Source organism: Ananas comosus, linkage group 25 (genome assembly GCF_001540865.1).
Source record: "Ananas comosus cultivar F153 linkage group 25, ASM154086v1, whole genome shotgun sequence".
Lineage (NCBI taxonomy): Eukaryota > Viridiplantae > Streptophyta > Magnoliopsida > Poales > Bromeliaceae > Ananas > Ananas comosus.
The window spans coordinates 3293152-3315003 of NC_033645.1; the positions used below are offsets into that span (position 1 = coordinate 3293152).

Below are 21852 nucleotides of genomic sequence, written 5' to 3' on the forward strand. Positions count from 1 at the left end.
CGAGGAGCTTGTAAATAAAATGTTCTTGGATCTCCTTTATTAAATTAGAATATATCGAGATAGGTTACAAAATGTGAAATTAAAGAGGATCTCAAACAGTAGACTGAATTATTAAGGAAAAATAAAACATTACCCACATTAAATGTTCGAGTGAAACAAAATTGTCTGAAATAGTAGCTGTAGCCACAAATATGGATCTCTCGGAAGGAGATACCTCTCCCCAAAAGCAATTGCTTAACATAGAATGACCTTGTCACTCTCTTCACTAATATTGAGAACAAATCATTGTGAAATTCAAAGTAATTCACAGTACAATAACTTATTAAAAACATCACCATTCAATGCACGAAATTGTGAGAGGAACAGATAAAGGGTAGGATATGATCAGTTGACAACATCGACAATCAGCTTCCTCGACTTCAAAACTGACCATTTCATCCGTCGATAATAAGCAGCTTGAAGTAGAGCGAGGGACAGAACAAAGATCCACTTGAATCCCATCTGCATAACAATGGATATTATCACTATTTTATCTAATATAACGAAAAAAAGGAAAGGTTTTTCTTGAGAAGTGGATTCTGAAAAGGTTAAAAAGCAATAGAGGATACGGTTACCAGTTTTCGCTCTTCCATTTCAGGTTCTGCGGCCCATGATAGGAATGTTACAACATCTTTTGCCATCTAAAGATATAAGAAAGAGAGTAAGTTCTTGCAAAATTTCTTATGCAGTATATATTGTTGTGTTATGACTAGGGATAATAAAACAAAATGTAAAGATGGAAGAGGAAATATTGCCTGTGATTCAGTAGCAGGGGTGCCATCTTCATACTCAATTGCACCATCAATAAGCATCTTGGGCATAGCAATCGCACCACCAGGGAAGTAAGGATTGTAGTGAAGGCCCTCACGGATCTAATACACAGATAATTTTTTACGCATATTACACAAAATATACATCAGTAACATAAAGTAGCAATCCATAATAGCTGTTTGTAAAGCACAGATGAATAATTAATGTCCATTTATGCTCATGAATAGAAAATTATGCCATAAAAGACTCTCCAAAGAATTACTAATAATATAATAGCAATATCAAACATATCTTAGTTTTAGCATTTCTAACGAGGATAAAAATGCAAAAAGAAAAACTAAAAGTAAGAATAAGATGGTTAACCATTCTGTTTGACCATTCTTTGACCAATTTGTAAGAACAAAGTGACTAAATTGTACAAAATTATCAAGAGGCTCAAAGCAACTGAGGCATAAAGCAATTGAAATTTGATATCCAGTAGAGAATGCAAAGGCTAATGAAATGTTCCGACGAGCATTTTCCAAGTACAGCAAAAATATTACCGTAATCCCTGCAGGAGGATCACGATAACCTGTAAGAAGCGCAAAAACATAATTTTGACCATTGTGCCGTGCCTGGATAAACATACAAAGAAAACCAGTCAAAGGAAATCAGACATAACAGAACGAAATTTGAATTTATGCTTTTTGTAAAGTATGTACTTTAGTGATGAGACTCAAATCCGGAGGATATGCCCCTCCATTGGCGAATCTTGCTGCCTGTTCATTTGAATATGGCTGAGGGAAGCGATCACTTAATTTACCAGGACGGGTAAACATTTCTCCTTCATCATTTGGCCCATCAACCACCTCTATCTCAGCAGCCATAGCCTTTGTCTCCTCTTCTGTGTATGCCACCCCAACAAGATCTCGGTATGAAATTAGAGACATTGAATGGCATGAAGCACAAACTTGCTGGTACACTTGATGACCACGCCGTATTCTGCTCCAGTAGACATATAACAACAGTATATTATATACCCATATTCAGAAGTCAAACATTAAAATATACAAGGTCCCCCAACTGGGAGTAGTGCACATTAGTTACTTTTGTCTTCAACTGTAAATTCTAAGCAAAGATTATTTAATTAAATTATTCAACATTTATTTTTCCTCCATATTCGACAGAGATTCATTATAATGTAATTTGTAATTTGCAAGACTCTACTACAATAAGCAATAATAGATCTTCAGGTTCTATAAATACTACTATTATGCTCCTACAGAGCTTAAGCTCTATTTTGTTGGCTGATGCTATGGGATCCACATCTTTGCACCCTAGACCTTTTGAGCAATAAATTATCTTTTTGGAGGAAAAAAAAAAAATTCTACTATTAGATTCTCAAAGACTTCTGTTCAATTACTTGTCACAGATTCAAAAATCCTAGTACATAAAAAGGATAAATTATGCTGTCTGTCATTGAAATTGTCAATAAGTTTCACATAGATAACTGAATTGTAAATATTGTGATCAAATAATTGAACTTCAAGTTCTATTTCAATTAAGTCATTTCGTCAGACCCGGTAGCAGATGGATAACATGACAACTAATCCAGTTGCTGTGCCATCTCTAAAAGATCGCGTGGCAGCGAAATCAACTAGGGCATCAACTCAAAAATATAAAGATTCAATGGCGATGTGTCTAGACATGGCATGCCAACTAAATCACCAGCATCGTCTCAAAGAGATGACATGTCCAGTGATTGAAGAAGATGTGGCAATTGAATTAGCTGCGACATCGTGCCTCAATTTGTTTGACGAAGTGACAGACTAAAATAGAAATTGAAGTTTAGCCACTCAATTGCACAAAATTGAAGTTTGGTGACCTAAGTGAAACTTCGCTATGAGTTCAATGACCAATAATGTAATTTACCCTATATAAAATAGATTCATATTTGAGATGCTTACGATGAATGGTCATATGAGCTCAGAATGCCCTTGTGTGGCCAAGGATAGCTGGGGCATTCAAGTCCATGCTCAGCTTCGTCAGCAGATGCAACACTAGCAAAGCTCAATGTACCAGAAACACCTGCTCCAAGGAGAGCAAGCGTCCTCAGTAAGTTCATGCCAGCAGATCCAACTCTTTCATGATCCTGCTTAAATACAACAGATGGCAGCAAAAGTGGGGCCTGCAGTGATGACATATCTTCAGAATACAGGAGGGGAAAAAAGTGTCTAAAATCACATTTTATTTTCTAGCATCAAACTAGATATTGAGAAGCGACAACTGCAACAAACCCTACAACTTGCTTTTCGGTACACAAAGAGAAGGCCACGTAAATTCCTAGATGCAAACAACTAACACAACTGCACATAGAAGAGTAATACTCTTGTGCATGACCCATCACTAATATTCATCAGTGTAATCATTACCGCATACTAAAAAATGGTCCACCATTATATCATTTAGGTTTTGTGTTAACTTATAGATAATCTGTTAGAGAATAAATCCTTAAAGAGACTTCTTGTCCTTAATATTTATTTTCTTCCTTCTCCTTTTGAAGTCCTTCAAGTATCTATGGCATCTCAAAGTACCTGCTTGCCCAATAGATTTCAAGGGAAACACCACAACTTTTTGATTATGCTTTAATCACGAATCGGCACCACAAAAACAGAAGATAGGGGAAGATTGACAATTAGTAAGTTCATCAATTTTTTCTGACTACCTATCGACTGTGAGTTGCTCCAACTGACTCCACTGTCACAAAAAATCCAAGTATGATGCTCATGAATACGAAAGATATACAAAAACTGGAAAACAAGGACATATGATAAGGCATTCCGACAAGCACTGCCGCATTTCGACCAATTTTATTTCTCTAATCAACTGAAAATCAAGCATACAGCCAATGAAAACAGAAAACAAAAGGCCACAAACAATCACTAGAAAGCTTACTCTACTCTACTCTACTCAAGACTAACAATCACTAGTGCACATTTTTTGAACATTAGTATCCACTATACCAAATAATAACAGCTAAGAGATTATTGTCACGGATGGGAGGATGGGGATTCTTACACATGATTGGAATTGCGCTTTCTTTCTGAAAATCTGGTGGATTGCTCTCCCAATGGCCATTTGAGCCAAATCTTCACCAAGCCGCAATCAAATCTACAGGAATTGAAACAGGATGCTTCTAAGATCACTACATAATCGTCGAAATCACTCATTACATTACAAAACTTTCTCAAACAAATCAAAATATTTCGACGTAAATACAAAACACAAGTCACTAATATGCAAAACTCATCCAACAAATTAACCGATGCACTCGATTTCACATAGAAAACCGTGATATATTCCAACGTAGGCAAACACTTCAGATCAACCTCTAAACCCCACACAACTAATCTCAGCTAATTTCTAAACAGCAAGTCAAATTACTCTGCCGTGAGATGGGATCGTAATCACGAACATAAAAGGGGGGGAGATTAATGGCGATGATATGTTTCGGATCTACCTCGATTAGATCTGCTTCCGATGGTGTCGAGGGGATTCGTCTCGGGAATTAGGGTTAGGGTTTGAAGAGGGAGGGAGAGGGAGATGGATCGAGAGAGAGTGGCGGATCAGCTGGGCGAAGGATGAGGGAGAGCGGAGTCTCCGAGCGGCTCCGATATTTCGGCGATCCGATTGGCTGGTCCGACCCGTCGTACGAATGGGGAGCCGTGATCGATAGCGCGCCACGTGTCCCGGTTCGAATTTGGCCACGCGACCAGACCCGGGTTGGTTCGTGGGGAACCCAATCATAGTCTCTGGAGAAAGTGGGCCGGATCTTAACACGGGCCAGGCCGGGCTGTGACGGGGTCTAATTTTTAGCCCAATTAGTTTTGACCGGTTTAAATATGGGCCGGCTGAAAAATTTGGTCCTGTTGCGAATATGGGCTGGGTCAAAAGTGACCGGGTTATCCAATTGAGGCCCCCGACCTGCAAAGTGGTTGGGCCGGATATGCTCATGTCTATTAGGATTTTTGAGAGAGATGTCATAAGTAGCATGATACATACTTCGTTTATTTCATTTAGGTGCGTTTGGTTCGAGTTATCCTGGCAGGATTACAGGCAATCTTGTCAGGATAACTGTGTTTGGTTAATCTGCTAAGTAATCTAGTCTAGTATTACAAATCGAACAGGATTACATCGAAAATATTAACGGGAGGGGGGTCGTGTATCTTACATTACTGAAATCCGTTAATACTACATATTATGTAAAATGATAATTTTACCCTCCAACAACCCCAAATCTAATTAACAGCATTATTCTCATCTCTCTCGCCTTCCCCCCAGCCCTCTCTCTTGCACGCCTCTCTCTCTCTCTCTCTCTCACACGAACACCTATCATTTTCTATTGCGTCGTCCTCCCAAGTAATCATCACGATCTCCTTCCCTCCATTTGTCATTTCCGCAAAAAAAAATATTCAAATGACCACACACAAGGACAATTTTGAAAAAAAAATTATATTTTTATGTCAGGATTACTAAATTTTATAAACTGAACCAAATATATTAATACTATAAATACTGTAATCTAGTATTATATTATTGTATTAAATCAAACGCTCTAATGCAGTATCAATAGTAATCTCACGCCGAAATCTAAGATACGTGAATATGTCGAGATACTTTGTAATATTACATAACTCGAACCAAACGGGCCGTAGAAATAAACTTAACTGAAATAGTGAATCAATTAGTCAAACTTAGGATCTTGGATACCAATCACCAAGCTTGGTATATTATGGACTAATTTGATCCACAACTATATCTAAACTGTAGCTTTTAAATGTAAGTTCATTGTTAAATGTAACTGCTTTGATGTTCTACTGCTGAAAAAATAAAAAAATAAAAAAAATCTAAAGCTATACTCTTTGTAGGAGCAGCACACGCCAAGGAGGAGGGTCTAAAGCTTTGGATCTTTTGAAAACTCTGAACAATCAAAGTGATTGTATTTGAAGAATGCATTTCCACATGGATGCTGTAGTTAGCTATAATGTAAGCTGTGGAATGCCTTGGCATCTGCCATGGTAAGTTTTCGTGTCTTTCGAGTTTCGATTCTCACCACATAAACGGCTAATATTATTTTCTGACTCCAAATTTGGTCCTTTTATGGAAGCTGTGAATGATTGAAAACAAAAGGGAGGACCAGTCCAAGACTAACCACTTACCAGAGGGACTAGAACTAGGATTTGGATTGCAGTTTTATATGAAAATCTCTTAAATAGCTTTCTTTTACTATAATTCAAGTTTTAATTTTTTCACTTTTGAAACTGAGAAACTCATTTTAGGCCTTTGCATTCGGCCGTTTTGTGTCGGTGTGAGTAGATAGCTATTTGTATTTGGGATCCATAAGCAGAGTAAACAGGAAAAGATCCTACTTAAATTTATGAAACTTCAGATTCATCTGAAGCAGAAAATCTTTGCTGTGTCAAAGCCAAAGGAATCAAAAGCGCATGAGTGCGCGCGTGCGCGCGCGCGAGAGAGAGAGAGGAGTCTTAAGAGTTCTTATCTGCCACGAACTAAGAATCAATTTAAGAAAAGCTTCAACTCTCTATTACCATCAGGAAATACTAGTTTGTTTTACATAAAACATATCTTTACATATCTCCTTACGAATTCTTATTTCATCCATGCTGCTCCTTTTCGTCCATTCTCTTCTGCTGAAGAACAAAGAAAGAATTTGTTCGATCTTTTCCATACTACGCGAGGAACCCAAGCTTCTCTCCATTCTTCTTTGCCAAGCGGATCAATCCTTGCCTCTGCTTCGAATCAGCTCCTATAGTTTTGCAGAACTCCGTAATCACCTGATCATAGTATGTAACATTCATTAGCAAGTAGCAACACTGTTCTCTGTTTCTGCCAGTAGTTAAGCAGAGTTGTTTAGTTATAACTGTTTATGTTCGCTTTTAAATTAAAGCTTCTGCTTTTGGGATAAATTGAAAAGTCCGAAGCTTTTGCTGTGTCAGAAAGCTAAAAATTAAATTTTGATCCCGAAAAGCAAAACCTCCAATAAGCAGCTTCTTTCTAAGCCATGAACAATGGGAACTTGCTCGAAAAATTGCCATGGACGTAAAGATGCTTTTCCTAACACTACTCAAACAATACTACTTTTGACATACAAGCTTTTTCTTGTTGACACATAAAGAGAGATCCCTACGAAAAAGATTTCAAGTACAGCAGTTGAATTACTTGTGAGTGGAGGGCTATGGCTTTCCCTCTGAGCTGATTGAACCTCTTCCTGCCGATGATGTTCCGGACAAAGATGACGATTGGCGCGAACAGCCCTTTCCCTTCATTCACATTCCCCATCTTCGGCGAAGGTGCGAACGCAGCCGCGAGCATCGCTCGCTCTTCGCAGGGGGCGAACGACTTGGCCCAGCTTCCATGGAAGGAGGAAGAGAGGGAAACAGCCATGAATTATGAAACAGGTTTGGTTACAAGAGTATTGAAGAGAGGGTGCAAATTATGCTATTCAAAGCACAAGTCTTAGGAGTACAAGGAGGAGGAGAGAGAGAGAGAGAGAGAGAGAGAGAGAGAGAGAGAGNCCTCGACGTTTGGCGCTTACTCCTCCGGTGATGGTCCACGCGAGATCCTCGCGGCCGAACTCCGGCCGCCGGAACCCTAGCTCATGGGTTGCGGCCGCGGAGGAGGAGGAGGAGGAGGAGAGAGTGAGAGGAGCGAGGTGTTACGTTGGGAGCCGTTGGTTGGTGAGGTGTGATGTGAGCCACACAAAGGAAATCTGGTTGGAGTTGAGTTTCGTAGGCGTGTATTGATTGGGCAGGAATCTTCAAAATTTACTAGAATTATTGAGAAATCATAGATTGGTCTACCATGTCAGCAAGTGAGCCTAACCAATTAGAATCCGACACGTAACACGGAAAAACATTGCTAGGATGTCGTCCACCACGTCACTCATGAATCGCACTGTGTACGTGGGAAAATCTGGGAGTCAAACCCCAAATGATACGAAGGATATACTTTAAATACTGTCCTTATGATTTTAGTATTTCTCACTTTAGTATCGTATAGTTTAAAATATATTAAGTTAGTATCATATGGTTTCGCACTTTCTCACTTTAGTATTCTGTAATTTAATATTTCATTAGGAGAAAAATAAAACCATATGAAACTAACTTGATATAAAAATAAAATCATAGGGTACTAACTTGATATAAAAATAAAATCATATAGTACTAACTTGATACACTTTAAACCACAGGATACTAAAGTGAAAAAGTGCGAAATCATAGAATACTAACCTGATACATTTTAAACCATATGGTACTAAAATGAAAAAATACAAAACTAAAAGAGGTACTGTGTTTTTGAAGTTTTTCTTTTTTTTCCTAATAAAGTGGTATAAAATATATTATAACTTACTGATTTATTATGATTATTTTATAATTTCAAACGAAACCAAAATAAATCGTTAATTTTGTTATTGTCCTTTTGAAGTAGTCAATCTAATTAATCCAAAGTTCCAAGTCATCAAATAAAACTCGCCGAAGGATCGGAGAAAAATTCTAACAACAATTTGACCGTCTCTCACTCTCTTCGTCTAACCCCATCTCCCGCTCTAATAACAATGAAAGATCAAAATGTGAAAAAAAAAAAAACTTAAAAGGAAATAAAAATACCACTGAGGCTTCAGTTATGAGTTCGTTAGCAGGACATGTCTCCGCGTTCCTGATATTGTTTCCGGTCGGGATCCGACGGCTGTGGTTGTCCCTCTCCTTCCAGGCGCGATCCTCACCGTCATTTCGCCCCCGGCCGTGGTACTTCTCACCGGAGCATCCCCTCCGCGGCGCCGACCTCTACGCCCTCCTCCTCCTCCTCCCCATCGCCGCCTTCTGCGACTACTTCATCTTCCTCTCCCTCCCTGCGTCCTCGTACGCCGGCGCCGCCTCTTTCCGCTTTTCCTTCGCCCTCCACGCCGCCTCCCTCTCCGTCTTCGTCCTCCTCCTCGTCGTCATCCTCCTGTCGCACCGATTCCCCCTCCTCATCCCCGACGACCTCCTCTTCCTCCTCGCCGCCCTCGCCTTCCTCTCCGACCTCCCTTCCTCCCCCCGCCCCGCCATCGCCGCCATCGACGCCCATGCAAACGAACTTGCTGCAGTTCCCACTCTTACCTGCGCCGCCTCCTGCTTCGTCCTGTCCCTCCGATGCTCCGCTGCCGCTGCGGCGGCTGATGTTGCGCTGGCGACGGGGATGGCGCTGAAGGGGTCCTGGGCACTGCAGGCCGGCATATCCCTCTACGTGCTGCCGCCGAGGGGGTGCTCCCGCAACGCCGTGGGTGGCGGCGAGGGATGGCTGGAGTGTGTGCTGGAGGACGACGGGAGAAGGGGGCTCGCAATGCTGGATCTGCTGTTCGCCAGCCATGCCGTGGCGGTGGCTGTCATATGCTTAGGAATGCAGTATTGGATCGCTGTCAAGTCAGCGGGACGGACCGACTTAGAAGCCATGATGGCCCGCCTCGTCGTATCCCCGTCCGAGCTGGAACTGGACTAATTATTATTATTTTCTTTTTCTTGAAAAGTTATATGATTCTTATCTAAAACAAATGCTGCATTTTAAAATAATTATCAAAAGTAAAGTTTAAATTTATAGCCAACTTTACTATATTAATTAAAATATATTTTTTATATAGGACAACTTGTAATATAATAAAATCATATAGTTTGGACTGAGCATTACATTTTAAAATAAAATAACTACAAATTTAAAAGCACGATATTGTTGAGGCATTGTATGTAACAAAATAAGCCATATCTTCATTTTTCTTTTTTTCACATGCAAAGTGAGTTTTTAGTTTGATTATTTTTTTGCTTCTTCAATGATGCTAACAAAGGTTTCATGGCTAAGATTCTGGGGAACAAGAAATTAATAATCGTAAGAGTTTTTCCTTCTATTTTAGCATAATCATGAGAGAATTTAAGCCTGCTAACTAATAGGCTCTGGCCTGTGACGAGCCCATAGTATGTTTTCATATATGGTTCAGAATAGGCCTGCTTCAAAATTATCTGTCCACACTGCGACTAAGAACCTAATGGTTGGTAGCCCATGCCTCAATTGCGAAGCCTGGCATAGGATCTTTCTCAAGTTAATATTACATGAATAATTATGACATAATTAGATTGGTCTGTAAAATTTCTGAACAAAAAAAAATTTCAGCTAGAGTTATTCGGTTTGTAGGGAAAAAAAATATAATCTTTGGATTAATACTATTATCCTGTGAAGACTACTCAATCATAGGGGTACTACTCAATTCTAAGGGGGATCGTAATCATTATAACCATATAATTATTGATTCAAGGGTCAAAAAATCAAAAACATCAAAGTTTTTATATTTTTAATAGCATAATAGTTCTATAATATATATATATATATATATATATATATATATATATATATATATATATAATTAGGCTGGAATACTATTAATAGTAAAATGATCTTTTTGCTCTCAAGTTTTTAATCCTTAGATGAAAAATTGTAGGGTCAGGAAGATATTAGTCGATTAGAGTTGAATGGTCCCCCTAGGATTGAGTGGTCCCCACTGGATTATAGTATTTAGTCCAATGATTAAAAATAATGAAAAGAGTTGATCCAAAGGCTAAAAAACAGATAGCAATAATGAAATTTGCTACTAATAGTAGCCCAGTCCTACTCTCTCTCTCTCTATATATATATATTGAGAGAGAGAGAGAGAGAGAGGTCCGCTCATCCCGTCCACAATGTCAGGTCAAGTGGGTGCACCGCATGCACTTGCCAGTGAGCCGTGTTTTTCAGGCAATTGGTTTTCCTTCTCGTTTTGGCAGTTTCGGAGCGTAAAACAAAAATATGCTATTTTTTAAAAATCTGTAAAATATTTTTACGAAAAAAATAATTTTATGCAGAATCAAACAAGCGAAATATCATTTTCTAATTTTTTTAAAAAAATTCAAACTGATTTTACGGAAACCAAAGCGTATGCCAAAATATTATTATATATTTGATATTAGCAATACTAAGTTAATAATATATACACGCACGGATTGCATGTACAAACACGCTTCATGTCACGATCCAAAGTTGGCGCATTCCGCCGCCACCCACCCGAAATATCACCTTCCCAAGGTACGCAGAATAGAATAGTATTACTCCGTACTAATTAGTAATTAATTACCAACCATTCAGATTTGATACGTGTATATAATTACGGCTCATTAACGCGTCAACGTCGCCCCAAAATTCGTCGCTTATTGTTCACCCATCCACAGGCACAAGTGTAGCGGCGCAAAAGCGCTTTATTAGGAAGTACTTTTTCGGAAGTAACATATAATAATAAGAGGCAATGGCGCTATCTACCAATCCGGGGAGTATAAATCGAACTATTTCTATCACGCTTTTTGTTTCGATTCGAATATAAATAAAAACTAATTGTCACAGAAATAGATATAAGTTTAGATATAAGATCGATATAAAATAATTTTATATTTGGTTGAGTATTGAATTTAGTTTAGATATAAGCAAAATAATATTTGGTTGGAATAAGTGTAATAAGAAGAATAATTTGTGATTATAAATAGAAAATAATGATATTGCCTTTTTTAATTATATTTCAATTAAAATTTTTAAATTTTATATTGAAAATTTTAAATTTAAATATATAACTCTTAAATTTTAAGAATACAAAATTAAAATTTGAATTTAAAAATCTCAAATTCGAAAATTCAAAGTTTTAAATTTTAAATTTAAGATCAAATCTAAATTTAGAAATGTAAAATTTTAAACTTTAAATTTAAAAAATATATATCAATTTAAAATTTAAAATTGAAAATTTTGAATTTAAAATTCTAAATTTTAATTCTAAGATTACAAATTATAAATTTTTAAAATTTATTATTTAAATTTTAAATTTTAATTTTAAATTTAAATTTAAAAATTAAATAGGGGTGGGAATAGCTATTTTCACTCCTATTCCAGGGGGAGGGGTGGGTTTGCTATCTCACCTCTTAACAGGTTATTCCGGAATAACCTGTTAAAAGGTGAGATAGCAATCCCACCATTTTTTTTTTTTATTTGAGTATAAGGAGTGGGATAACAGGTTTTTCCGCCGGCCACCCCTTATACCCCAACCAAATAGGGGCTTAAGGAACTCTTAAGCTCGGTTAAGACAACATTAGCTTCCTTTGGGGATTAGAGCGGCCTATTCAATTCAAATCGTATATCAGCCTCCAATCGATTGTGGATATCTGAATCTTTCAACATGAATGAAATAAAATAGGCGGTCTTCCAATTGGGAAGTGATAAGGCGTCGGCCCTGACGGATTTCCGCTAAGATTCTATTAAACCTTCTGGGACATAATTAAGGAGGATATCTTTAACCTATTTTAGGAGATGTATGGGGCCACAAATTGAATGAGGGTAGTTCTACTCGTGTCGGATGGCCCGATTCTTCTGATAAGATTATTCGTTATAGCTTCGTTAGTCATTCTCGCAAGACATTTTGCCACCAACAGGAAAAGAAATTGAGATAACGGAGCCTCCTCACATATTCCTCTCTTAGTCTTAATCCATTTAGTCGCCTCTCCGTTGACCATTATGACTACTTTCACATAGCACACACGAAGTTCGATCCATCCGCACCACTTGTTGTCAAAACGGTGGACCACCTATTCACACGTTGTGTTTTCAGCAAATTTATTTTAGTGATGGGTCTGGAGGGCGTTCAGGCTAGGGACCTGGGGAATGACGTGATCTCCGTTTGGGACAGATGGAAGGGTAGGAAAGGAATGCACTTTCCGAGAAACAGTCTAACTTAGTAGGTTGCTGGTGGGTCATTTGAACGATACGATTTTTAGAAAGATCGAATCGGACCCGATACAAGTAGTTTATAAGCTCAAACAGTTGATGATAGATTGGGACTACCTCCTCCCAGCAAAACAGTGCATGTAGTGGCTTCTTTTTTTTTTTCGGTCAACAGAGATTCTGGCTGCCTCACCTCTGTAATCTAGTTCATCAATCAGATGAATGATGTAGGTAGTGTGCTATCTTTCTCCTAAAAATATATATATAATAATAATTTTTTTTTTGAATTAAATTAATGTATTATTAAAATTTTGCAAATCTAGAATTGGTGGGCGGGCTCTGTATACTGATTTGAAAAAAAAGAAAAAGGAAAAGAGTCAATAGTTTACGGATGCTACTCTGTACACTTGTAAATAAAATGCATGGTTTTAAGCAAATATTGGCTTGCGTGCATTAATCCAACAAAGTATTATTACCAACTAATTATTTATTCGGAAACAAAACCAATCAAAATGGAAAATGATAAATTATTTTCAATTAAATTAGCGCGTGTCGAGAGTCCTCTCTCCATCCGTCGCAGGTTTTCTATGATCGGACGGTCCATACGGGGCGGCGCAGGATAAGGAAGCGCAGATTGCAGGGCGCACGTTAGCAAGATCCCCTGCCGTAAAAGTCGCTCCCAGAGAAAACGATAAAATATTGCATGAACCTGGTGCACACTGAACCGTATCTCTAAAAAAAAGAACTATTATATGTTTGTAAAGTTACAAAATAATTTAAATACATGTTTTTTACATATGTATAAATGAATTTTTAACATGTATTTATAAATTTTATGAATTAATATATGTGACTATATTATAATTTATTTTTAAATATAAATTAAGGTTCATGAGATATATATAGATACACCTGGTGTAGGTATTTGTTTTCCAAAGGAAACACCCACCATTTTTATCTCTCTCGCACGCAGTACGGGTGTTGTTTACAGTTTCTCCCTCACCTCCCGCCTCTCTTTCTCTCGTCCTTTTTTGTTTAACCCTGCGTTTTTCTTTAAAAAAAAAGGAAAACCCTAAGGATCGAAACCTTTTTGTTTCCTTTTCGATTAAACTCCCGTGCTTCGCTTCCATTTTGCTTCGAATTCCTTCTTCCTCTATTCAATTGTTCGGTTTTTCCAACATTTTTCGCAATTTTTGGGCAGAATTTGAATATTTTTTGTCCTTCTTTTTTGTTTTTTGGTGAAACTCGATTCGAATCTGGTTTTGGATCTTCTTATATACAATGGAGTGATCAAATTGGCGTTGACTTATCTGAAGACCAAATTGGAGCGAAATATGGGTAAGGATTTTGTTTCCTTCATTGGATTTGGAGTAGATTGAGGTGCTATGTTGTCAAATTAGGGTTTTTATTATTCGATTTGAATTTTCCTTGCTTTGATGCGTAGAGTAAGCTCCGGAGCTCAAATTATACTACTAAGCGGTAATGGATTCGGATTTTGCGGAAGTTCTTGTGTGTAATGGGAATAAGCCCTCGGTAGAATTCGGTTCGGAGGAGGTGGTGGATAAGGAGGAGGATGAGGAGGAGACGAACATGCTTCTGCGGACGACGGTGAATGGAGGGATAGTGGAGGGTAAGGGGCCGAAGAGCTCGAGGAGGAAGGTGCAGTGGAATGATCTAAATGGCAACAAGCTTGTGGAAGTGCTAGAGTTCCAACCAAGGTGAGATTTTGGGTTTTGATTAGTAAATGCTATTTTCTTTGCTCTTTTGTTTCAATTGTGCTCTTTTAGTTGTTGAAAATGCCTTAATTTCATTGTTATTACATGATGCATATATGGGTTTAGGCTGGAGATAGTTGTGATTAGTTACTACTAAGTTATTTAAATATCTAGTGAAGAGTTCAGAATGGTTAAGTAGGAGATGTTCAATTTGTTACGATTTAGTGCTTTGAAAATATATTGAAGAGTCCATAATGATTATAAGCTGTTGTCTTATTTGCACAAGTGAAAAGCCATTTGTCTGGTAATAGAATCATAAGGGCATGCATGACTTAATTCTGTATCAAATGCATGCAGTTAAACTTACAGTATGAAATTAATGCCATATGAATAATTTCGGATCTTTTGATCAACATTATTATTCTGGTTCAATATCAGAAGCTAGAAATGTAAATGCAGACAAAATTGCAATATCCAATTTTTCTCTTCCTTGGTTCTTCCTTTTCCTTCTTGCGCTGTATTTTTTATTGCTTTTTTTGTTCTTTCTTATTCATTCATGCCAAATGTTAGTCATGTGGCCTTTGAGTTTTAAGCTTTTACTATACAACCGAAAAGACCTGCTTCCAGATGCAACTGGAACAGGAAGACACCCCTTGACTGCGAAGACTGTTCATGGAAGTTCCTACATGTATGATGGTTTTCAAACCGTCTATGCCTACTTGGCTTTCCTGCTTTCTTTTTCATGGACCCTTTTCCAATTTTTCTCCATGATTCACTATTCCTGAGGCTTGTAGAGTGATGTTGTTGGGTACTGTTATCTGAAAGAGGACACTAGTTAAAAATGAAAAAGAAAAAAGAACGCAATTTTTTATATTTCTCATTGATTGTGTAGATATGCATGAGAAACAAGTACGCATATCCATGAGTTTCTCATTGATTGTATACTTACGGCAATGCATAACTGTCTTATTGCTGGTATCTACGGAGACGGTAGCACTGTATACATGTGTGATATGATGGGCATCTGTAGGTCCATATTCTCTTTGTAGGGCTTGAAGAAATTAAGGTCGTACATAACATCTCATTTGAGTTTAATAAAGAACATGTGAAGTTCGTATTTCCAGTACATGTGCCTCTTATTTTACTCCAAACCGCAAGTAAAATTGAGCAAGAAATGTAGAAAGCACCATATATTACCCAACTTTATGTGGAAGTTGTAAATACATGGGATTAACTTTGAATTTTCATTTGTAATTCCCGCTTGGGCTTCATTTATTTTTGTTTGATCTTTCTCTTTATACATCGTCATTTCTTGTAAGCTGCGTGTATCTCTTTGTAGCGGTCCGTATGTACTTTTGGTACATTATGAGGTTCTGTCTTCTTCGTGCTGTTGTCCGCTGACTTTATTTCCTTATACTGTGGTAGAGTTACGCACCCCTCTTGTTTCTCTTTTTCCTTTCTCTCTCCCTCTCTCTCTCCCCCTTTCTCTGGAAGGAAGCTTGGTTGTCAGGACCCAATTTAGAAAAACCCAAGAATGAACTATTCCTTTTTTTTAAAACAAAGAATGAACTCATTTTAGATATATACCTAGAGCTAGCAACAGTGGTTTGTTAGATTTTTGTGCATGAATGGCGTGGATCAATGTACTGTCTATCATCTCAGGAAGATGAAAGAATTATGAAGATTGGTTGGGTGGATATAGTATCAATTGACTGAAAAACAAGGAATACTGGAGATAATTCTTTCTTTTTTTTTTGAGAGATAATATTGGAGATAATTCTTGATGGTTGCAGTCGGTGAATATAGAGCATCAGCCTCTTCTCTTCCTCTGTTTCTTCTGAACACTCTGTGCACGTTTGTTGGTCTATTTTTGAATTACCCATGTTACTTAAACATTTTAATCGTTGCAATCATTGCTGTTTGCTCTTTAAATTAGCTAATTCACAGGAAATTCGTACCTGTGCAAGTGCAAGAAATCATATGCTTCATAGCAGTGGCAAAAACTTTTTCTGGATTTGGAATGTCTTAGACAGCAGTGTAAGATCTTAATACAGAGTAATTTTTTTCAACTTTTGCTTGCTATCAGTGCTAATTTTGTTTTTACGGGTCACTAGAGCCTTACGTCACCACAAAGGTAACAAGGGACTGGTGTAGGCACATAATGGATCACTAGAGCCTTACATCACCAACCACCAAAAGGAAATGAAGTTAGAAAATTGTTAATAAAGAGCATATGTAAACTAGTACGTTGATCATTTGGGAGAAAACCTTTCTTGTAACTTTTGGATCTATGCAGCTTGGCCTCCTCTAATGTTTTCTGTGACTTTCAGGTTTTTGTCTCTTCAACTGACTTACTACATAAATGGGAATGATGATTTTGTAATTTACTTAAGTGTTCAAAGCAAATTAAACCTTTACCCTGAAATTAGTTTTTCTAAAAGTAATTGATGATGTTAGTTGTTCATTGTCACATCGTGTAAAGCTTGTCTTGTGTAGAAAGTCATTGTGTCCTCAAGTGTGGTTGTGGTTTGGTTTGAAGTCAATTTTTTTCAGCGACCAGATGCTAACCATTTGGTCCATTTCCAAATTGTTAGGTCTGAAAACTTCCATAGCATGTTTGGCAGTACAAAGCACCAAAAATTTCACATAAAAAATGTTATACTAATCCAATCCATTAGCTCAGACATTTTCGAACAACTTACTCAGATTAACTCTACTATGTTTAAATTGCTTCCTTTGAGTCCACTAATTTTACTTAGCTGTTATTGGGCTGACGTGATTTGACTGCATTGTAATAGTTAGTGGACTCGATTCGAGCAGTTTGAACCTGGAGCAGGTAATAAAGCAACCTATATGACCTTCCCTTTCTTGTAAGTATTCTGATTTTCTCAAACATTATCTTCTGATAGAAAAGCTATTAGTAGAACTGAGAGAAAAAGAAAAAAACCTTTATCAAATTAGTTATTGTGATGGTGTTGAAATTCTGATAACTCTATCCAGATTGCTATACTAGGTAAAAGGAAATCAAAGAACAGTCATATTTGAAGTTGCAAATTCTCTGGTTGCTTCCTAATACTAGCAAAGCAAGTGAATATTCTTTCTTTGGCTATTAAATTTTCTTAGTTACCTAAAGAAATTATCTTCATGTTAGTCTTGAATCCTCAACAGCTTTATCTTATTTGGTTTTGTGCAGCGATTCAAGCGACTCAGAGGAAGAGTATGTAGATTCTTGTTCCTGTTCTATTACATAGATCACTTGCATATATGTGTGGAATTATAATTGGAGACCTAACTGTTGTCGCAGTTTCGGCGATGGGTCCTCAATTTGGGAGCATGCAATTTTTGGCTGGGCTCAACTTTGCTGTTGCCTGGGTGGCCGAAGGTCTCGCTCATGAAAGCAGCATGACAATTATCAGGATCATATTTTTCATTTATATCATTGAAAATTGGTGAATTGGTGAATCTGAAATGGAGCATCTTTTCAGATTAAAAGGTGATCAGGGCTCAACGTATGGACAAAGAATGCTATGGACATGATTTCAGTGATGGGCTGGAATTAGAGAAACAACTAATGAGGAAATTATTGTTACTGATAATGAGGAAAGCAGTATCTTTTGTATGCTTTTTCGAGGTGTATATCATTAATTTGTAAGCTTAGCTCTAATGATTGTTTTGCGGATGAGCTTAGATTTGCTAAAAAATTGGGCGTTTTGTGATTTTTGACTCGATATTGTTTTTAGGTTCATGATACAATTTTATAAAGATCAGTTGATAATGATGTATTTTCTACTTAGGTAAATGGTTGAGAAGTGCACAATTTAGGTGAATCAAAATGCCAATGTACAAAAAAAGTATGATCATGTGTCGCATTTATTGAACAAGGACAGCTTATATTGGGAAGGTATCTAGGGTTCATATTCATGACTTCTACATTGCTGAAAATGATCTTCCCGAGATCCAAGTTCGAATTCTAGTTGATTCACATTTCTAACTAAATTTATTTCTAAATGAAATAAACGAAGCGGATAGCGTGCTACTTATCTTTTAAAAAAAGAAAATGGTCTTCCCCCCTGCTACTTTATGCAGAGTTTCCGGTCAGTGTCTACTAAAGAAAAGTGGGAAAAAAAGAGAAAACTGAACAAAGCTTCAATTGTTTTATTTTTTCTGAGAGAGAAAAGTAGCTAGTTATCTGCCATGTTCATTTTTGCTAAAAAAATTCAGCTAAAAATATAAAATAATTAAACTTCGAATTTGAAGAAATTTCAGATACCGACTATCAAATCTTTAGCGCTGCTACATATGGTCAGTAAAAAAATAACAAAGTAAAAAAGATCAAAAGCACCAGTTCCATGCTCTCCAATTACCCAAAATGATTTCTGATCCCAACTGTGGGAAAGGCACCAAGAGATGCCCAAAGAAGGAAAGCTTTCTTTGAGTTCATTTACTCTAAAATTTTGTGAAGCTGTTGGCAATAAGAAAAGCTCCTTATTTAATTATTAAACAATGTGGGGATTCTCACCAAAAAAAAAAAGAAAAGAAAAAATCTAAAGTAGTTGACCTGAAAGATAATTGATATTACATGATTGATTTTGCTATTTACAGGGCAAACATAATATATCTTGTCATGATTAGTCTATATTTTTAAATGAATAATAAAAATAGTTCTGTAAATATTAATTCCTAATTTAAAAATATAATGCACCACTTCTCACGAGGTCATCTATTCTAACACTATTCTAGTTACTAGACAGTTTAACTCTTTTAATCTTTTGCACCTAGTCACCATCCAGAATGTTATAACAGGATTAAAAAGTTTTAGTTATATTATATTTCATATAGAGAACTATTTCAAATTTTAAATATGTCACAAAAATTCAACAAGTAGAAATCTTAGATTGTCTTTTTTAACTTTGTTAAGGAATTTTGCGAAGTTAGCCAAAAAAATTTATTTTTTTCAAAAAAAATGGTCTCTCTAAAATGGTGACAGAAATTGGTTGGCCACAGCAAGTTTTTACTTTGGGCAAAATGAAAATGTGATCCTCTTCTATTTATTTAATACTAGGTCCCACTCTGACATGTGAGTACTGGTCCTGATTCCTCTATCTCTAAGGTAGGGATGGCTCGTGGAAATATGGAATGTTGTTTAGCTGTATTAAGTACCTTCCTTTGGCTGCTACCTCAATTGAATCAGGCCATTTTCTGAGGAAAGGAAGTAAATGCACTGCTCTATGAAGAGAGAGAGAGAGAGAGAGAGAGAGAGAGAGAGAAGATTCATTGATATCAAAAATTACTTGGATGCTCACATTTTAAGTGGTTGGCATGAAAAAGCTTGATAATGATTTTTTCCCTACGTAAATGGCAAAAAGTTTAATGATTATCATTCGAGATTTTAAATTTCAATGTCTAACTAATTCATATTTTTACCTAAGTTTATTTAAAAGAAAAAATGAACAAAGTAAATAACATATTACCTTTCTCACTTAAAAATTATCTCTTGCACAAATTTGAAGTCTAATTGCTTCACATTTTTCGCTAAGTTTAGTTTTACAAAAAAATATATATATATAAATGAAGCGGAAAACAAGTTACTTTTCTCTCTCAATATATATATATATAAAATCTTCCCAAGTTTAGATCGTGAAAGTTTGAATGTCGGCGGAACAAATTATAATGTATCTATGAAAAGAATTTATCTTAATATGAAAACATAATGTCTAGAAAACTATGATATCATCCATTGTACATTTCTAGTCATATTGCTCATCAATCAAAATTACTGCATCTTATTTTTTTGAGAGATAGGTAGCACATTATCTGCTTCGTTTATTTCATTTAGAAATAAACTTAGCTAAAAATGTAAATCAATTAAGATTCGAATTTGAGATTTTCGATATCAATCATTAAACTCTTTGTCATTTGCTCTAGGAACAGGTTGATAACTACTGTATCTTTTTGAACAAGCAAAAAGATATGTTAGTAAACAAAAAACTTTTTCCCAGCGAGGCTAAATATAGAAGTGGGTAGTGCGACGAGCGTCCGAGCTCTTATGCCAAGTAATGGTGCTCCGCTCTCTCATTAGCCGAAAGTTGGCCCCCGCTGCTGTATGTAAGTAAACATAAATTATAGAAATAGGGACATAAATAGTAAGAGACAGTTAATGCAATTTAATATGGCGACAGGACGAACCGATACGGCCGGATTAAATTAAAGGGCTTCATGACAAATTACTGTCCGGCATGCAATTACTTTTGGTACGTCCTACTGCAGTAGTCGTAAACTCTAAAAAAAAATTGTGAATTGCCGGATTGGTCCTCAAATTATGAGGCCGGAAGTATTTTAATTCTCAAAGTTTAATTTGTTGTGATTCATGATTCGAACTTTCAAAATTATTATAATTATATCCCGCAATTTGATATAGTCGATCAAATTTTAATACATTGTTGATGTAAAAGTGACGTAGCATTTTAATTATTAGCGTATTATTAATCATAGTACTATTTTACGTTACCTCTATATTAGCAATATATATCAACATTTAGTTAGCTATATTAGGTTGTAGGACTTAATTGCAACAACAAGTTTGGATTAAAAATTATGACAAATTAAAGTTTGAGGACAAAAGTGTCATCCGCCTCACAGTTTGAGGACTAAAAGTGTAATTTACCCCTATGTTACGCGGAGCAGGACATTACCACAGTTAATGGACTCCCGTAGCAATAAATTCTAAAAATGTTATGTACTACTGATCCCACCTATCCTAGTTGGTTAAGAATTTGATAGTTCATAAGCAAAATTTCAAACTCGAAGCTTAGTTACTTTACATCTCTAGCTGAGTTAATTGTCTAAAAATAAAAAATAAAAAAAAATGGGAGAAAAATAGCCTCTAATAGGATCAAATCGAAAAGAAGAAAAGTTTACTTTTTTTTTTTTCTGATGGGAAAAGTTTATATACTATTTACTATTCTAAAAAATTTATTATCGAGAATTAATTTATTTGTCATCCATCCCATTTCAACTTTCACAGCATCCAAAATTACGTGAGCGTTCAAAAGTTGAAAAAAAAATTGAGGATTAAATATATATTTTTTAGAGACGGGTAGCATGCTATCCGCTTTATTTATTTTATTTAAAAACAAACTTATCTAGAAATGTGAATCAATTAAAATTTAAATTTAGAATCTCGGATGCCAACCGATGTGCCACTTGCGCTAGAAATGGTCAGTTAAATACTTCCAACCGACGTGCCATTTGCGCCAAGGGTTAAATACTTGGAAGGTCCAACCCACGTGTTAGATGAAGTCTAAGCAATAATTTTCCGCCTTTAGGTCAAGTGTAAGCAATAATTTTCCGCCTTCGGGTACAACGTGGCTGGATTCGAAGATAACCGACAAAAAGAATTTATTGCAATAGATCATTCACAGCTAATTTGCATCAAAAATTTATAAATTTTGAGCTTTTATAAAATTATGCCACCTTTTTCAATTTTGCAGATTCGGACTGAATTTTT

General features: G+C 36.4%; 4 protein-coding genes across 25 annotated transcripts; 2 read left to right on the forward strand and 2 right to left on the reverse strand.

Annotated features, from left to right (window-relative positions):
• LOC109703620 (cytochrome c1-2, heme protein, mitochondrial) lies at window positions 87-4471 on the reverse strand. Its single transcript, XM_020224312.1, has 8 exons — window positions 4310-4471; window positions 3868-3960; window positions 2757-2977; window positions 1512-1791; window positions 1353-1424; window positions 795-911; window positions 615-680; window positions 87-501 (listed from the first exon to the last, which is right to left on the reverse strand). The coding sequence occupies exons 2-8, from the start codon at window positions 3925-3927 to the stop codon at window positions 385-387; spliced, it is 933 nt and encodes a 310-aa protein (XP_020079901.1). The 5' UTR covers window positions 3928-3960; window positions 4310-4471; the 3' UTR covers window positions 87-384.
• LOC109703740 (protein PROTON GRADIENT REGULATION 5, chloroplastic) lies at window positions 6371-7254 on the reverse strand. The gene is made up of 2 exons (XM_020224463.1): window positions 7030-7254; window positions 6371-6644 (listed from the first exon to the last, which is right to left on the reverse strand). Exons 1-2 carry the CDS (start codon window positions 7252-7254, stop codon window positions 6540-6542), a joined length of 330 nt encoding a protein of 109 aa, XP_020080052.1. The 3' UTR covers window positions 6371-6539.
• On the forward strand, window positions 8290-9409 carry LOC109703655. Its single transcript, XM_020224361.1, has one exon. It carries the CDS (start codon window positions 8494-8496, stop codon window positions 9346-9348), a length of 855 nt encoding a protein of 284 aa, XP_020079950.1. The 5' UTR covers window positions 8290-8493; the 3' UTR covers window positions 9349-9409.
• Window positions 13584-18138, forward strand: LOC109703496. Of its 22 annotated transcripts, none has more exons than XR_002213963.1 (6): window positions 13584-13968; window positions 14075-14348; window positions 16293-16382; window positions 17144-17215; window positions 17346-17562; window positions 17650-18138. XR_002213963.1 is itself a non-coding variant. In XM_020224112.1 (5 exons), the coding sequence occupies exons 2-5, from the start codon at window positions 14113-14115 to the stop codon at window positions 17840-17842; spliced, it is 375 nt and encodes a 124-aa protein (XP_020079701.1). In that variant the 5' UTR covers window positions 13590-13968; window positions 14075-14112; the 3' UTR covers window positions 17843-18138. The 22 variants fall into 22 exon arrangements, 4 of the variants coding, with proteins under 4 accessions (XP_020079701.1, XP_020079700.1, XP_020079702.1 ...); XR_002213966.1 differs by having other exon boundaries at window positions 17359-17562; XR_002213969.1 differs by having other exon boundaries at window positions 13585-13968; window positions 16293-17432; window positions 17539-17562; window positions 17650-17727; window positions 17831-18138.

Coding starts and splice junctions, on each gene's coding strand:
- LOC109703740 (XM_020224463.1), bottom strand. CDS start 7,254: ATGGCTGTTTCCCTCTCTTCCTCCTTCCATGGAAGCTGGGCCAAGTCG. Junction 6,645..7,029: donor CCATAGCCCTCCACTCACAA/GTAATTCAACTG, acceptor TACTATGATCAG/GTGATTACGGAGTTCTGCAA.
- LOC109703620 (XM_020224312.1), bottom strand. CDS start 3,927: ATGGCCATTGGGAGAGCAATCCACCAGATTTTCAGAAAGAAAGCGCAA. Junction 2,978..3,867: donor AAGCGCAATTCCAATCATGT/GTAAGAATCCCC, acceptor TCATCACTGCAG/GCCCCACTTTTGCTGCCATC. Junction 1,425..1,511: donor ATTTGAGTCTCATCACTAAA/GTACATACTTTA, acceptor ATGTTTATCCAG/GCACGGCACAATGGTCAAAA.
- LOC109703496 (XM_020224110.1), top strand. CDS start 14,113: ATGGATTCGGATTTTGCGGAAGTTCTTGTGTGTAATGGGAATAAGCCC. Junction 14,349..17,538: donor GTGCTAGAGTTCCAACCAAG/GTGAGATTTTGG, acceptor GGTTTTGTGCAG/CGATTCAAGCGACTCAGAGG. Junction 17,563..17,649: donor TCAAGCGACTCAGAGGAAGA/GTATGTAGATTC, acceptor CTGTTGTCGCAG/TTTCGGCGATGGGTCCTCAA.
- LOC109703655 (XM_020224361.1), top strand. CDS start 8,494: ATGAGTTCGTTAGCAGGACATGTCTCCGCGTTCCTGATATTGTTTCCG.